Source organism: Lissotriton helveticus, chromosome 7, assembly GCF_964261635.1.
Source record: "Lissotriton helveticus chromosome 7, aLisHel1.1, whole genome shotgun sequence".
NCBI classification, from domain to species: domain Eukaryota; kingdom Metazoa; phylum Chordata; class Amphibia; order Caudata; family Salamandridae; genus Lissotriton; species Lissotriton helveticus.
The window spans coordinates 1,577,148,548-1,577,165,765 of NC_136068.1; the positions used below are offsets into that span (position 1 = coordinate 1,577,148,548).

Here is a 17,218-nt window from a genome sequence, read left to right on the forward strand (position 1 = left end):
CTTTAGGCTGGAAATGTTCAAGGGATGGGATGTTAACTGATAACACTTTGATAGTGCATTTAGTTTGTGCTGCTAAGCCAAGGTTGTAATTGTTAGCTCAGCTCACTCCTGAATAAAGCCAATTTTTCAAATTGATACTGAATAGGTGGTCCTTGCCTGCTCATCTGACATCTGTAACACGTGTGGCTGTGAGGAGCCCGGAAGTGAGTGGGGTTTCAAAGGTACTGCTCATGAAGGTGAACGGCAAAGGCCATCGTGTCTTGAAAATGCAGCCGCATCGTTTCTAAGTGTTTGTGACTTGGGAGCGTGTGACTGTTTGCAAACCTAACCGGGTAAGTGATGCTCTCGCCCGTCCCCTGGGCCCTTTGTAACGCTAGCGACAGGCTCGGGGCCCCCGAGTTGAAAGGCACGGGGCTCCTGGGAGTGAGGGACGCATCATTACACTCCACCCTCGAGGGAAGCGCGGTACACGGGTTTCATTCTCTCTCGCCCTTCCTTCCGTCACCGGAGTTGAATAACAGGCCCTGGCTTCTGAGGTGGATTTCAAGCGGTGTGTCGGTAGGAGCTGCCTTGCCTAACCGGGAGGGGTGCGGCGTCTGTAAGCGGGCGCTGAGGGGTCCTCGAAGGATGACTGAACCCCGAACTGGCAGGGGATTAATCAGGCCAGTTCTTTCGGCACTCACTGGAGCAGGGCAGCCCCTTCTAGTGAATATTGCCATTTAAGTCTGGCGATGCAGGAAATAAGTACTGTGGGGCAGGTCTTTAAGTGGGATGAAAAAACTGGGGGGGTCTCTCAAAGGGTGTGGCCAGTGTAATTAGGGGCGTGGCTTTAAAACACTTACGCTAAAAATCTGTTTAGCATAGTGTGGCGCCCCACTTGTATTTTGCTGTTTCTGTCATTGCATATCATATGTGATACAACAAGTGACATCATATCTACAACAAGTAAAGACTATTGGCTTTGTCAATGGTTATTAGTTGCATAAGGTAAATAAGCTGCATGTTAACGGAAGAAACTCTACGTAGAAGTAGGTAGATTGAGAGAAATCTTCTTTATTTGATTTACAGGTTTCTTAAGCCACGGTGCGGAGCAGTGTGTTCCCTCGGATCACGAACACCAACAGCTGATCGAATCCACGGGAACACACGCTCCAAGTACATCATTGCATTCTACCAAATCCATTCTAAACGGGTTGACATGCACAACATTCCCATAAGCCCCTTAAGACACCAGTCCACTACAACACCTCCTCCTTTATATAAAACAAAAGCAAAAAAAAACAATACATAAGCTGAAAGCAACAATAAAGTTCAAAAAGTAACAAAATCCCCAAACCTAACAGGTAATCTAATGGTGCGCCCACTTCTAACAGACCTGGACCCCACATCATTCCTTTCCACCGGAACAGCGGCATTGGAAGCTGGACCAACAAATGCATCATCATTAACATTGGAAGCTGGAACTACAACTGCATTACCTCCACTTTGATCCTGCAACCAAAAAGTCCATTCTAATTCATTAGAACAACTACTCTTCTTCTTTTTCAAAATTAACTCAGCCTGATCTTTTCGTAACGTAACCACTTGTCTCTTATTCCACCAACCTCTACCGTTAAGGAAAACAGCCCCTTTACTAACCTTACAAGCCTGCAAAGGATCATAGAAATGAGACTCACCTTTCTTAACGTTAAAGGGTTTTTTGCACAACACCCAATAACCAACAGAAATATCAACATCATCCACTGACCTTTTACCATCAAAACGTTTTTTCATCAGAGCCTGACTACGCTCCACCCTCTCCAACAAACATGTAGCCTGCTGTTTAACATCATTCTTACTCACCAACCAGGAAGGAAGAAGTAAGGAATTAACTTTTCTTCCCCTAAGTAACTCAAAGGGTGTCACACCAGTGGTGCAATGCGGAGACACATTGTAACTCCAAACTTTCTCTTCCAAAAACGAACTGACATCCAAACCAGAAGCTACAGCTGTCTGAATCCCTTCTTTAAGAATCTTATTACCACGTTACACCAAACCATTAGATGCGGGGGAGTACTTTGCAACCTTCAGATGTTTAATATCCAAGGAACCTAAAAACGAACACATTCGCTCGGGCACGAAATGCGTCCCGTTATCAGTGACTAAACACCTAGGAGCCCCTTCTACCAAAAACAATTTCTTTAAAAACAAAATTATATTCTCAGTATTAGGCGCGTCAACAAACTTATAATACATCCATTTGGAGTGATAGTCCACAGCCAGAATCAGGTACCTACACTCCTCAGGGAGAATTAAATAGGGCCCAGAAAAATCCAGCCCCACCTTAACCCAAGCTTGCTCAGGAAATTCAGTGGGATGAAGTGACAACTTCGGAATCTTCCAGTGCTGATCAGAAAGCAAGTACTCTTCACAACCATCAATAAGTCCTCTAACTTGTGCTTACAACCCGGCCACCAATAATGCAGTCTAATTTTCATACAAGTTTTGGTTACCCCTAGGTGGCCTACATGACCCATCTTAACAATTGCTTCCCTCAATTTAGAAGGGGGCACAAATTTATCTCCTCTAAGAACAAGATCGTCCTTTACGGAAAGCTCATCCGCAACCAAAACAAAATTCTTTAAATCCCCAGAAAGATTTCTCACCTCTGGCCAACCATTTTTACAGCAGTTCAAAACTCTAGATAGAACTAAATCTTCCAGAGAAGCTTTTCTCCAGTCCTCTTCAGAAATAAGGGAACCACAACCTTCCACTGCGTCCAACATCGCCACACATTCAACATCATCCTCCTCAAAATTCTCTTCATCATCCTTATCCATCAGCATTCTGGACAGAAAATCTGCACGAAAATTCTTATTTCCCTGAATATGCTTTATATCAAAATTTAACTCCTGCAGCTTGGAAACTAACCTTGTTAACCTAGCAGACATAGAATTAGTATTTGAAACTTTGTTAAAAATAAAAGCAAGAGGCTTATGATCAGTCAAAATCTGAAATCTCCTTCCCCAGATATACATTTTAAATTTCTGAACCGCCCTCACACAGGCTAGCGTCTCCCGTTCGATCGTGCTGTAATTTCTTTCAAAAGGCTTAAGTGCTCTTGAGGCGAAAGCCACAGTTTGTTCGTGTCCCCTTACATTTTGACTAAGAACTGCACCTAGTCCATTCAAACTAGCATCCACAGTGATAATCAACGGACAATCATCACGGAAAGCATGCAGCGCCTTAGCAGAGATGACTAGATCTTTTACTTTCTCAAAAACACTGTTCAAGTCCTCCGCCCAGATAAACTTTTGACCCTTCTTAAGCAGACAGCGAAGAGGTTCAACCATCTGAGCGTAATTGCACCCAAACCTAGCATAGTATTCAGCTAGCCCAAGGAAAGAGCGTAAAGTATCTTTATCAGTAGGTGGTTTAGCATCTTTTAGAGCTCTAATAACAGAAAACTTTGGACTAATACCTTTATCGGAGATCGTATGCCCCAAGTAATCAAGTTCATTCACACCGAACCTACATTTGTCAGACCTGATCGTCATTCCATTACCTTCCAAAGTCCTCAGAACTTTTTTTAAGAGAGTTAAATGCTCATCACGGTTCTTTGTAAAAACCAGGATATCGTCCAAGTAAGCTTGGACCCCCACCATTCCCTTGAACATAGAGTCCATCAACCTCTGAAAAATACTTGCTGCCGAGGCCAGCCCGAAAGGGAGTCTCAGGAACTTACACGCACCAAAAGGTGTAACAAACGTAGTAAGTTCCTGAGACTCCTCACGCAAAGGAATCTGGTGGTAGGCGGACTTTAAGTCAATAAGGGAGAACCACCTAGCCCCCCCAAATTAGCCAAGAGTTTGTGGATCTTAGGAAGGGGATGGCAATCCACCACAATATTTCTGTTCAATCCCCTCAAATCTGCACAGAGCCTAATCTCTCCTGATTTTTTCCTCGCCACGACAATCGGGGCGACCCAGACTCTGTTGGTTGAATAATTTTCTGAACACATAGGTCATGTAACATATTCCTCAACTCCTCCCTAGCACTCAACGGTACAGGTCGTACCTTATGCATGACCGGTTGAGCATCAGGAACCAATCTGATTTGATGACTAAAATTCTTTATGCACCCCACTTGATCTTTAAATACTTCCTTAAAATCTTCAAGCAAGTGCTTACAGTCAATTCCCGAACATTCCACACTCATGACCTCCATACTCCTCACCTTAATGGGATTTTCATCCCCTGGAACCAAATACAGACCCATTTTTGCGAGATCCTTTCACCCCACAATATTTTTCCCCTTAATTGCAACATAAACTTTTGTCATAATACATCGACCAAGAATTTCAACCTTTGACAAAAAGAACCCCAACATATCAATGTCCTTTTCTCCAAACGCCTTTGGATTAATATCAGGGGGAGCTAAATGAACATCCTTGCTCCAATTGTCAAAAAAATAAGAATCACATAAAATAGTTATCGGAGAACCCGAATCTCCCATCACTGTTGTCTGAACACCATCAATCAACGCCTCGCAAAAGGCACCCTTAATCTCCAAAAGATCTTCCTTATGATCCAGAGTAAGCAGCAAATTGTCGAAATCTTCCGAACAGGACTCCAAACCGCTGCTCACATTGCTAATCTGAACCACTCTTTTTTGCACCTTACAAAACTTTTGAAAGTGGCCAAACCTTTTGCAATTCGAACACCGCTTATTCAAAGCGGGACAATTAGGAAAGTTACCAATGTGAAATTTTGACCCACATCTGAAGCAAAAAATTTGAGGCTTTCTTTGAACTGACACTGATGGAGTAGCTGGTTTATTTCCACTGACCTTTCCACCAATAGTCATAACCCCCTCATCAGCGGAATCCTCTTGCTGATAAACTATATTAACTTTCGCAGCACTAGCTTGTAAAGCTTTAGTAGAAATAGTTGACCTTTCAATGCCCAGAGCCAAGTCAACTACTTCCGACAGAGGAGGATTTTTACAACTTAAAATCCTTTCTTGAATTTATGTGAAGAACAATTAAAAACAAATTGGTCCCTAATCATATCATCAACAGTTGGACCAAATTCACAAGTTATAGCCAACACCCTCAAAGCAGAAACATATTCCTCCACTTTTTCCTCTTCTTTTTGATTTCGTTTATAAAACTTATGTCGCTCCAACATAATGTTAGGTGTTTCTGAAAACTGTTTTTTAAGCCTCTCTATAGCCTCCAAATAGACATTCCAACGTCTATCCCCAGATCCAGACTGACCAGGTGGGAGTGGAATAGGAGGTAAACTCTGAAAAATACGCTGTGCAGCCAAACCGCTAAAAAGTAGAGCATTTTTCCTTTCAGAAGAATAGTCAGTAGCATCTATGGCCACTATATGGTTTTCAAAAAGCCCGAACCACTCAGACCATATAAGGTTGGGCTTACCCGGCTTTGCCAAAAATGGAGGAGGTTGGGTAAATTGACTAATTTGTTGTTGGTTCGAAGCCATCTCCCAATTGCCCAAAAATCTCAGATAAATATAAAATAATGTTATTTCGAAACTGAACCCTGAGACTGAACACTGTCTTCAATAACTCCGCTGCTTTCAATAGCTCCACAAAGAATTCAAGACACAAAAGAGTAAAATGAAAACAGATCAAAAATAACTCAAAAGCGAACAAATAGTGCCAGAATCACCGTGTTGAACTTCCAATTAGCCCAAAACAGGTGTGTGTATCACCACGATACACCGGCATCCAGATGTGAAGAAATCGGACATCCAGACGTGAAGGAATCTGAGTTTGACACGCAGCACGTTGTCAAGGAAACTGCAGCCACATTCAACACTTAAAATGGCCGCTCCGTCACGCAATCGGCGTCAGCACGCTTTCCCGGACCCTTCCCAGGATCCTTTGCGTAAAAAACGCTACTGTGACGTACCACGCAAATACTGCTCCCAGCCGTTAGCCTCAGCGCGAGCCTCCGCTCGAGCCGCCAACAACTTCTAGATCTTGGACTTTAAAAAAAAGACGAAAATGAGACCTACCGGCCTTTTTCGTGAACTAGCAAAGTCCGGTTCCAGTCCAAAGATAGCACCAAATATTTCCGCCTTCAAAATGACGAGATGACGAGTTGCGGGTTCCAGCAAGAAACTTGCAAGTGGCGAAAGACACTCCCAGCGTCGCCAAATGTTAAAGGAAGAAACTCCACGTAGAAGTAGGTAGATTAAGAGAAATCTTCTTTATTTGATTTACAGGTTTCTTAAGCCACGGTGCGGAGCAGTGTGTTCCCTTGGATCACGAACACCAACAGCTGATCGAATCCACAGGAACACACGCTCCAAGTACATCATTGCATTCTATCAAATCCATTCTAAACGGGATGACATGCACAACATTCCTATAAGCCCCTTAAGACACCAGTCCACTACACTGCAACTCTGGCTTGTAACATTTAATATTGAAAAAGCTTCCAATTAAAGCCCTGGTGAAACTACCACAATGTTGCTGCTCTTGCGTTTCAGAATGAGAAGGGCAATCCAGAAAGAAAATGACTCTTTAAAGGATTTCTCTTCCCCCACAACGCTCACCAGGCATTTTTTATTTTTATTTATTTAATGCGATTTTATATATCGCGAACATTACCCGAAGGTGTCAGAGTGCTTTACAAAAGAACCAATTGCGATACATAAGGATTTAGGATTACATGAGTTACATAAAAGATACAAACAGAAAAAATTGCAAATGTACAAGTTGTAAAGTCACACAAGGAAGAGATACAAACAGAGAAAATTGCAAAGGTACAAGTTGTAAAGTCACTCAAGGAAGAGATACAAATGGATAAACTCTAAGAATCACATAGGAATGGTAGTGAGTACAATGGTCTACTACATATTCTAGTGGTTAGAGTTATCTCTATATACATATATATACAAATAGTAGATTTGCTCAGGATTACATTTTACTAGCGAATAGGCTGGACAAGTATATATCACATATGTACAGAGTTAACGGGAAATTAAAAAAATCAAAAGGGGTAGAGAGCGGTAGGTGGGGGAGAAGAGTCAGAGGCTGAGATTGGTGAGAGGAGAGAGGGGGACCTGAGGGGGAGAAAGAGATAAGGCAGTCCAGCAAAAGAGAAATGACTGAAGGTCGGCAGGATGAAATCCAATGGACCAAAGGAAAGGACAAGAATCCACAAAATTGCGGACCCGGGTCGTGGGCATCGATGGAAACCATCTCAAGATGGCAAGATGCACCGAGGTCAGGACCCAAAAACCATGAGAGCGGAGTTCCATTGGGTGGGGTCGGAGGGGTGCCTGCTGTCTCAAAACGGGTCTCTATCGGGCTGTTTTGCGCCCCGGCACTTATTTCTGCACTTCAGTGACAGCAAACTGCTGTCACTACAGTCTGGAAAAAAATGGACTGCCTGTGTTAGGGCTCAAAACAGAGCCTGATAGAGAGCTGTTTTCGAGGCCCCCTTTAAAAAACTGCCGGTGCTGTGACCCCTTGAGACCCGGCCCACTTAAAGCCCTCCTGTGGGGCTTATTTACAAGCCCATTTCGCCACCAGTGCGTCACTTTTCGCACCGGCGGCGTAACAGGCTTGCAAATAACCCCCCGCGAGTTTACTGAAATAAATAAAATAATTTCGGGGCTATCCAGGACGAACAGTTAATGGTTTACTCATGGTAAAGTAATGCAGACTGAGAAAATCGAATATATATACCACAGGAAGCATATATAATTTTGTAGCATGCCCAGTCAAGGCTATGTCCTATAAAAAAATAAGACTTTTATCCACCACTGTTCAATAGACGAGGGAAATGCAATACATGTACTTTTAATTCATACGTATCCAAGCAGGGGCAATCTTCTGTCCTCTACTTGACTCTTCTAAACCTGCCCCACCCTCTTCCTTTCAGGCCGCTTTTTGCCCTTTCCATTTGCTTTGATTGGCACCTAATCCTTTTTAACCGTCCACCTACTTGCTTTCCTAATCTGTCAGGTCTCTGCGCCGTTCCTACCGTATCCTCTTACCACTCCCTCCTCTCAATTTTTTACCTTTCCCTTATTCCTCTCTTCGCCCTATATTACTGGGTGTTTCAACCCCTTTGGAGATGCCGAATGCAACAAAGGTTAATTTTTTCACTTTCTTGTAAAGAGTTACAAAACCAGGGCACAAGTCGGGGGTACACGCGGTAAACGGGGTCCTCCCACTATTTTCACGGGGTGGACGCCGTCCACCTTGCCAAGAAGTCGAGCCCCACACAAATATGTTGAACTTGGACTCATCACTTTCAATAACTCAGCAAGTCAATGCTGTCTTCTCCTCCTGCTTCATGCTTTGCAAGATCTACAGATGGATCCCCACCGGCACCAGAAGGACGGTCACCCAGACATTCGTCAGCAGCAGGCTGGACTACGGCAATGCCCTCTATGCAGGAACCACGGCCAAACCACAGAAAAGACTTCAACAAATACAGAACGCCTCTGCACGCCTCATCCTCAACATCCCCCACCACAGCCACATCACTGCCCACCTGAGAGACCTGCACTGGCTGCCCGTCAACAAGAGGATCACCTTCAAGCTCCTCACCCACGCTCACAAAGCACTCCACAACGCCGGACCAACATACCTCAGCAAGCGACTCACCTACTACACCCTGAACCGCCAGCTTCACTCCGCTGACCTCGCCCTCTCCGCCGTTCCACGCATCCACTGAACGACCTCAGGTGGCAGATCGTTCTCCCACCTCGCCGCCAAGACATGGAACACCCTCCTCACCCACCTGCGACAGACCCAGGACCAGTTGACCTTCATGAGAGTTCTCAAGACCTGGCTGTTCGAACAGTAGTAGCACCTCCCCACCCCCCACAGCGCCTGGAGACCCTCACAGGAGAGTAGTGGACTCTATAAACGTTTTGATTGATTGATTGGCCCAGTGTAATTTTCAGACACTGTGACACGTTCAGCAGCTCCTGCACGTTGTCTGCTTTTCATTCTCAGCAGCAATGTGCAGGCAGTGAGGGGGCTTTTTTTAGGTCGAGCATTCGAGACCTCTTGTATATACTTTAGTATATACTTATATGTGTATGTACTTTGTGGGCTCTGGAGATCAGCCCTAGGACTTGTCTGCTTCCGCTTAGGGACTTTTTTTTCTGTTCAACTGCCTCTAACTATCTTGATAGAAAACGACCAGTAGAGGTCAGTAAAATACCAGAATTGTTTCTGCTGAAGGACTTTCTTTTTTAAAAAATTTCTGACAACTGCCTCTATTTAACTTTATTGATAGAAAACGACCAGCAGAGGTCAGTAAAGTACCAGAATCACTTTAGCAGTCTCTATATTCCAGTCAATAGAAATTGTTTTCCATGAGCACCCGTAGACAATAATATATTTTCAGTTGTATAACTACCAAAGGCCCTGATTTTATATTAAAAACAGCACTCTAGACTATACTTTTTCCTGCTGAAAGGCAATATTTCTCTCCGTGTGATCCCATACCTGGCATGTCACGCAGTTTGGTGCGTACTTATCCTCCATGTTTAAGAACAGTAGATGTTTCAGCACCCAGGCTAATGTGCTGCATAGCTAAATACATATAAGATCCCAAAGGCGAGACCGATTGCATTGTTTTACCTCCAGCTGTGCCAAAGATAAAAGAAGCTAAGGGGCCATGAGACCTCCTTTTGATTGAGTATCCGACTGGAGGCAGCCTTGAACCTCTCACTTAAATGCAAATGTACAGGAGAGGAAGCAAAAGCACACAGCTTAATATCCCTTCACAGATACTTAAGAGATGCATGCTTTTTCTGTTTTCAGTCCCTGTATATAAGTGCACGCACTGTAAAAATGTCAGATGGGTTTATCTGTCCCAGTATTTACATAAATAACAATGTAAATAGCACTATTTTATTTATTTTATAGCGCTACTCATCCTAATGCATAGTCTTTCAGTGAGGTCACTTCCTGTGATGCCACATGGGATGTCACGTGTCTTGACATCATGTGCTGTGTTGGCACGCATCATGATGTCACTTGCATACTGCCTAACTTGTTCAGTCCACACACATTCTTGTGCCCTTTCCAGAACTCTACTTTTAGGCAAAGAAATGCAGATCTCTGCATGTTAATCCACACTCTTCTAGGTGGCGTTATGCTATACAAAAATGTAAAATAAATATATCTGGCGCCTCTGTTTTTACAGCTTACACTCAGCACACGCATCTGAAAATGTATTGCTTTTGTGTAAAATGTTTGGTTGGGCGCGCCTAGCACTAGGGTATTTCAGGTGACTCTGCAGCAAAGAGTTATACCACCAACTTCTCATGCTCAACATGTCATACTTGGGGGAGATGTTGGAGCTCAACAGAGTGCACTCAGACTGGTGATGTCATTATGGTTCCACAAATTAAGTAAGACTGTGTATCTGGATAAGATAAAGGTCAGATTATGGAGACTCAGTCCACAGATCACCAGAATATGTTGTCCCAAGTCCCAGTTAGCTCACAGTGCCCCATCTGAATCCCAAAACTTACCAGGTACCTACAGTATCTGCAACGTCGAATATGACCACTCTTATTCCCCCTACCCTTTAGTTTTTACCTCTGAATGCCCAAGAGAGATATGAATCTGTTTTTTTGTATATGGTGTATTGAAACAGGCGTACTCTTGACTAAAAATCGTGCACTGCAATTATTAGTAGGATGAAACAAAGCATTGTAACCAGCATTTCATTAATGGTGAACATTTCAACCATTATATTATAATATTATTGGGTGAGTGTATGACTATATAATTATGCTCCTATATAATAGTACCTATAATATCGAGAGCATAGTGGGAGTACTTTCTGCCAGGTCCATTGAGACAGCTTAACCCCCCACAACCGGGTATGATGTGCCGGGAAGCCAGTTTGGATGGAACAAAATATTGTATTTTGTAGGATGAAGGTAAAGTCAGCACGGCTGCATCTCATCCACAGTGCACAGAGTTCCAGGATAATCCAAATAGAATTGCTCCTCTGGCAAATATAGCACAGAGTTGGTTTGTATAATAAAAGCACTGCTCCAGTCACACTGTGTCAAAGATGAAGAGGTGATGCTTGGTTTGTCTGGAGCCTTAGAGCTGTCGCCAACCAGACAACTAAATACACGGGCATCGCTTTCAATGTTCCTAGCCTTGGACAGAGCGTACAAGCAACATCATAATAATACTAACTAAGGAATGTACTGCATCTAAAACAGCTTCTCAGTACATTATCCTGTAAGTGCTCACCAAACTGGTGAAAGTTTTGGAGAGTATTGAGAAACAACTAAGAATAAACCCAAAAGCCCACAATGAAGAAGGGGAGGAGCCCTGAATCTCAGCAGCCTCAATGACTACCTTCAAATAGAAAGACTGTACTGCTTTTTTTTAAGTACTGGTTTTTATCCGAACAGACAGACCAGTAATAGCAAGCTAGACACTGCAAAAGTTTAACAAAAGGCTATTTTACAAACGTATTAGTTGTCTATCGAATTGTATTTAAAAAAAATTAACCATTGAGGAAACCTGCGGATGAACTATGGGTTATCTGTTGAATTAGCGACACTTATGAAAAATTGTGACACTATATATCGTTTTAATTCTATTTGGCACTAATGCACTTTGACAGACTTCATTGTCTAAATAAAGTATTTTTGAATCTGAATCTGTGTAAGTGCAAAGAATGTACAAAGTCACCATTAGAAAAAGATGTCAAGTTAAAACGTGTAGCTAAAATGGAGACTTACCGCGGGCCCTGTTGTACCTTACAACAGTGAGACCTCTGGTTAGAGCAATTTCCATTCCTGTAGCAAGAGTGGGGCACAGTGCAGGATATAAAATGGGCATTGGTTCACTTGGGAGGCTCCTGACCTTCCTCTGTGTTTTGGTGGTCATGCTATGACAACACTCTTTCTCTCTACAAGGAGGAGAGTTGAGTGCTATGCCCTACGTTGAGCTGTGTTGTGGCAACAGCACTCCTATCCTGTGGCGGGGTTCAGAGCAGTTGAGCTTTCTAGGTCTTGCAATGAGTCGAGCATGTTCTCACCTCAAAGGCCAGTCTGGCTCTTTGTCCTCCAGTCCAAGTACCCGTGTGCTAGTGCAGACAGCTTTGCTGAAGTCTATAGGTTCACTGATTTTCCGCTCACTGAGCGGTTGGATGGCATTTGGGATAGTTGGCATAGTTGTAATTGCCAAAGGCCCCCAACTACCAAGGGGACCTAAGGGAAATCTGAACTTTATCTCTGTTTCACTTCTGTCTATTTATTCATGTAATTCTTTCTCCAGTCTACCTCTAACTCTATTTCTTTGACCATGATAATCTTAAGGGTTTCCGGGGGCCTGGGCAAGGCATATTTCTTTCAGTTGCTATAAACATTTTTGATTGCTTTTACCTTATTGACAATAAGTAAGCATTTTTACCCTCATATGCACCAGGCATATTTCAGTTGTTTTTGAGTGACCCTATTCCTGCATGTTTGCTTGGCAATATGCAGGCTTGAGTAAAGAGAAAATCGGTAATACAATTCAAATCTGTTCTCGACACAGGCCTCCAAAATTTGTCTTGCCCGAGGCGCAGGTGCTTAAATTTAGTTGGTGGTTGCCTGTGGGAGCCACAAGCACATATTTTTCTGCATCAGACATTTATCGAGAGCAAGAAACAGAAAATCAAACAAAACGGAAAGCTAGAGAAAGACAGAAAAAACATAATAAAAGGAGAAAGCAGGATCCTGCAAGAGTGAGATGAAGGGTCAGAGAGAGTTTGGTACTGTATTGCAGTGCTATGAGATGGATTCAAGACTAGCAACCTTGGTATTGGGCACTATTGGTTGAAGGGGAAGAAACTGTGGCATCCCCAATCCTTCCTGGGATGTATATGATCATTTTATATATGTTACAAGCCTGATTGTTCTCTAGGGCAACCGCATTGAGCCCCACTCACTGGACCTTACAAGACTTAGAAAGGACGATGGGCCCCTTCTTCTGTGACCTGGGATTCTTCACTACTACCTTGCTTGAACTGAAGAGCATTATTACCTAATGTATAGTCATACCTTAACTTGTAGTTCAGTTGGTGAATTTGAACTTCTTCTCTATTCACCCTGAAAAGACCGCCATTCCCCAACCATGCCAGAGACATTTTCGTGTTTGAGAGACACAAAGGTGAGACTCTTGTCACACCCTTGGACATGGCACAATAGGACCAAATCATTTCTTGCAATGCTTGCTCTTCAGACACAGCTGTTATGTTTGCTCTCTTTATGCATCCTTTGACCATGCGGTTCATCACCTCATCAAAGCCATTAGCCCCAAGCAATAAAATGCAGGTATGTGATGGCAAATTGCCATCTTGTTTAAGAAGTCTTTCAAGGGGATGGGATGAGATCTTAGGTGAACTGCACCCCATTATCAGTAAGAAGGACCTTGGGGATTCCCTAATTGTAGAATACATGGTTGTGTTGTGCACACACTTCAGACTGATCCAGCGAGAGTGGTAATCAACAAGCACAAGAACATGCTTTGTGTGGAAACCTTTCTTGAATATATACGCCCTATCATTTCAGATACTGATTTAACTCATGGTTCACTGGGAACTTTAACAGGAGAAATGGGAGCCTTCTTTCCAACTTAGGTCTTATCACTGACATCTCAGCTGAAGCACAACTCAAACCTGTGCTTAACTTGAGAGTCCAGACCAGGCTACCAGTATCTAGATCTGTCCTTACTTTGGTCAGGCTTCTTCTTAGGTGCTCTTTAGGTGCCAGGTAAATGATATCCTCTCTCTAAGTTTAGTTGAGGTGGCAAGATTCATCAATACTGATCTTGTTCCTGACTTCCCAGTATCCAGTAATGCTCTCTACAATTTGCAGGCCAACCAGACACGATTCTATCTCAGATGTCCTTTGGTTTGCCATTTTCTTTCATGCCTTCTTCCCAGTCATCTACTCCTACTTCCGACATCCCAGTGGCCACAACAATACCTTGCTTTTCACACTCTTTTCTCAACAGCATGTGGACAGATAATCCACTGCAACATTTGTAGCTCCTTGTATGTACTCTTTTTGAAGTTAAAGCCTCCAAACCTAGGAGCTATTTAGAAATTCTAGGCGTGGTGTGTACTGAACCTTTAGATGGGAGCACATAGGTTAGGGGTTTGTGGTCCATTGTAATAAAAAGTTTGATTCAACAAAAGAAGAGCTTAAAGTATTTGACTGCCCAGTAACATGTTAGTGCCTATTTTCAACTACCAAATAATTGCACATTGACCCCTCAGGACCCAGCAGTCAAAGGTTATGGTGTGTTCCTTAACATCAACTACTAGTGTTATGGTAGCATCTTAACCCTTGGTGTTGCCTCAGTGGTCAAAATAGTGATTTTACTCACATTGAAGTTACCCAAAGATGGAGCCTTAGAGATTGCTGTACTTATACATTTAAACTCTGTCTGGCGTTCTGGGAACCAGTTGTATAGTACACCTTTCTTTAAGAGTGCCTTCATGGATTCCACCTTATCTGCAAAGTTTTTATTTTCCAATGTTGAGTAAAACTCAACTAGCCCCAACAAGGACTTGAGTTTGCCTTTATTGGTCAGGGATGACATCCTCACCACAGCCTCTTTGAGACCTAACTTGGATATGATTCCTTTTTAGAATATGGTTTATCCAAGGTAGTGAAATGACGCCACAAACTTATATGACACTTGTCCCTCTTTATGGCGAGGCCTGCTACTTCAAGTTTTTTAAGACGAATCTCAGGGAATGCTTAGGGGAGGTGTTCGTAGGAACCATAGACTAAGATTTCATCCTGGAAACAGAAGAGCTTGAGCAGTCCTTTCAATATGTGCTGTAAGATCTGCTGATGCTGAAAAACTTCAGTGACGCACAAAGTCTATAAGTTATCCTAACAGATCTGTAAGCTCCAAGTGTGGTTATACACAGTGTAATGGGTCTGGAGTCAGGATGTATCTTGACCTGGTGAAATGCTGAGGATAAATCTAGGACACTGAAGCATCAGGCATCAATAAACTAAGCTATGCATATTGTGTATTCAAGGTAGGGGATTTCTAGACACCCAATTTTGGTCTTAAGATCGTGTAGATAGCATATAACCTAATATCACAACACCATACCTTGGTGGCAAATACAACTGGAGCTAGCCACTCTGAACGTTCTTTGGGTTCAATTATATCCTGATGTAATAAAGTCTCCAGTTAGACCACAAGGGGCTCTTGCATGAAATTGGGAACAATGAGAACTTTGTTCACTACTGTTTTGGCAATGGATTTTAACCTGATGTGATATGTCAATAAAATATTGAAGAAATGTTAAAACACATACTCAAATGGAGGCATTGACCAAAAGGACTGTATTGGTCTCATCACTGTCCATCCTAATACCCAGCTCTTTTGGTGTTTCCATCTTGTAAGTTGGATCCCATCTTTTCCACCTAAGCCTTCTCAACTGTAGACCTTCCTTTAAATGAAATTTTAATTTTTAATATTCCCTCAAGAGGTATTGGCTCTCCACTGTATCCAACAAGCTTGTTGTCCAGTCATTCTTGCTTATAAGTATCCCTACTAAACAAGTCATTGAAGATTTGACCATACAGCAGGGCGAATAGAGAGCAAGAATGAGCAAATATAGTCACATTTAACTTATTATCGCAACTAGGAAGAAACAGTCTTTCCTTGATTTCGACAACTTGGAAAACAAGTTTATTTTTTCTTTCTCCTTCTTTGTTGCCAGTGTTACAAAGTCAGCACAAACACAACGAGTTGTGTTGGCAGGAAATCTTATTCTTAAGTGTCTTCACCAAGCTGGTCAGCTGGATCAATTGACAGCCGGAGTCTTTAAACAAATCAGCGTTCCACAGGAGAGTGAGCATACCAATTGCACATGTGCTGCTGCCAGTTGATGTCAAGGCTGAGGCTAATTTTCATGTCCTGCCATAAAAGCGAGCCTACCTGCTGACAACTAAACAATCTGTTATTCAGCATTCAACAGAGAACACAAATCTAGCATCTAAAATATTGTGACTTCAATGCAGCTCATTGAAGACTCGAGTTTTGTTAGGTGTTGTTTTGAGGTTCAATTCCTGATGAAGACCACTTCAAATATGATGTCCCCTTAGAATAAGGCGGAAACATCGAGCGTCTGAAGAACACTGGGTAGTGCACAGAGACGTTTTCGTGGACTTCACCTAAATGGCATCCAACCAATGGATTATTGTGGTTTGAAAGAGGTTATTTACACGCCCACTGGGGACAAAAAATATTTAGTTTTGTGATGGGGCAAAAAAGTCTTGATGTTGAAATTTCCTGTCAACACAGGTCCTCGCCTAAATAAGAGATTTTGCTGAAAACCCTTTTTGTTATAAGTTCATAATAGTTTGTCACATTCACACTAAGGTGAAATTTGGGTGACAGGAACAGGATTAAAGTTGTTAATCCAAAATTGATGCTGTACATATTTTAATTAGGGAACTTGTACCTAGAGAAAATGCTTTTGGGTGTGTTTTAAAGAATGTAACTAATTCTGAAGAATAGAGCTAACACAAAAACTACTCCCATGCTTTGGAGCTGTTTTTCTTGAAAAACTAACAGTGATTTGCGACTTAGTGTGGATGCCTTTTTGTTTGTGAATAAATATTGATTTCTTCATTTTGATTAGTGTCCTTCTGCTGCTTGCGCTTTGATTCAGGTAATATTTTTCTTTCTTCTTCCTCATTGCCCATGTTGCTTCACACTCCCACCCCGTTATAGGTGTTGCTTATTATGTCTCATCCATGCCGGTGTTGCTTCTTTTCTCCCACCCTCCCAATGTCATGTTGTGTGGAAACTTTTTTAAATGTGAAAATATTGTGTGAACATTATTTTTGAAAATTAACGGTTTTAATGTTTAATGTTGGAGTCGTTCTGATGATATGATGTTGCACTTAAAACAAATTTGCTAAGCTATTTAGAAGTACGATTATCTGCATAGTAGTTATGCCAGAGTGTTAGACACCATTTGTTTTAAAATGAATGCGGTTTTTGGTGTCCTGTTCATCTTGCTCCTGCTCATTTCCCCCTCCCAGTCAGTGTCCGACTGCAAGAAATGTTCTCATCTCTTTTTCCGCTTCGCACCAAGTGAATGAGGTCAAAGATTCTAAGAAGTACAATTGTGTTAGGAAACATATATTGTAAATGAAGATTCCAGTTCAGTTCATAAACTTTA

General features: G+C 42.4%; 1 protein-coding gene across 10 annotated transcripts in view; it reads left to right on the plus strand.

Moving 5' to 3' along the window:
- The window catches only part of GFY (golgi associated olfactory signaling regulator), a 242,513-nt gene that overhangs the window by 112,196 nt on the left and 113,099 nt on the right, over positions 1 to 17,218 (plus strand). For 4 of the 10 annotated variants that reach the window (XM_078650969.1, XM_078650975.1, XM_078650972.1 and 1 more), the window contains one exon: positions 16,673 to 16,702. The exons of the other annotated variants lie outside the window; for them this stretch is intronic. In XM_078650969.1, coding sequence (XP_078507095.1) covers positions 16,673 to 16,702 — 30 coding nt within the window. The remainder of the gene's footprint in view (positions 1 to 16,672; positions 16,703 to 17,218) is intronic. 10 annotated transcript variants of the gene reach the window in all.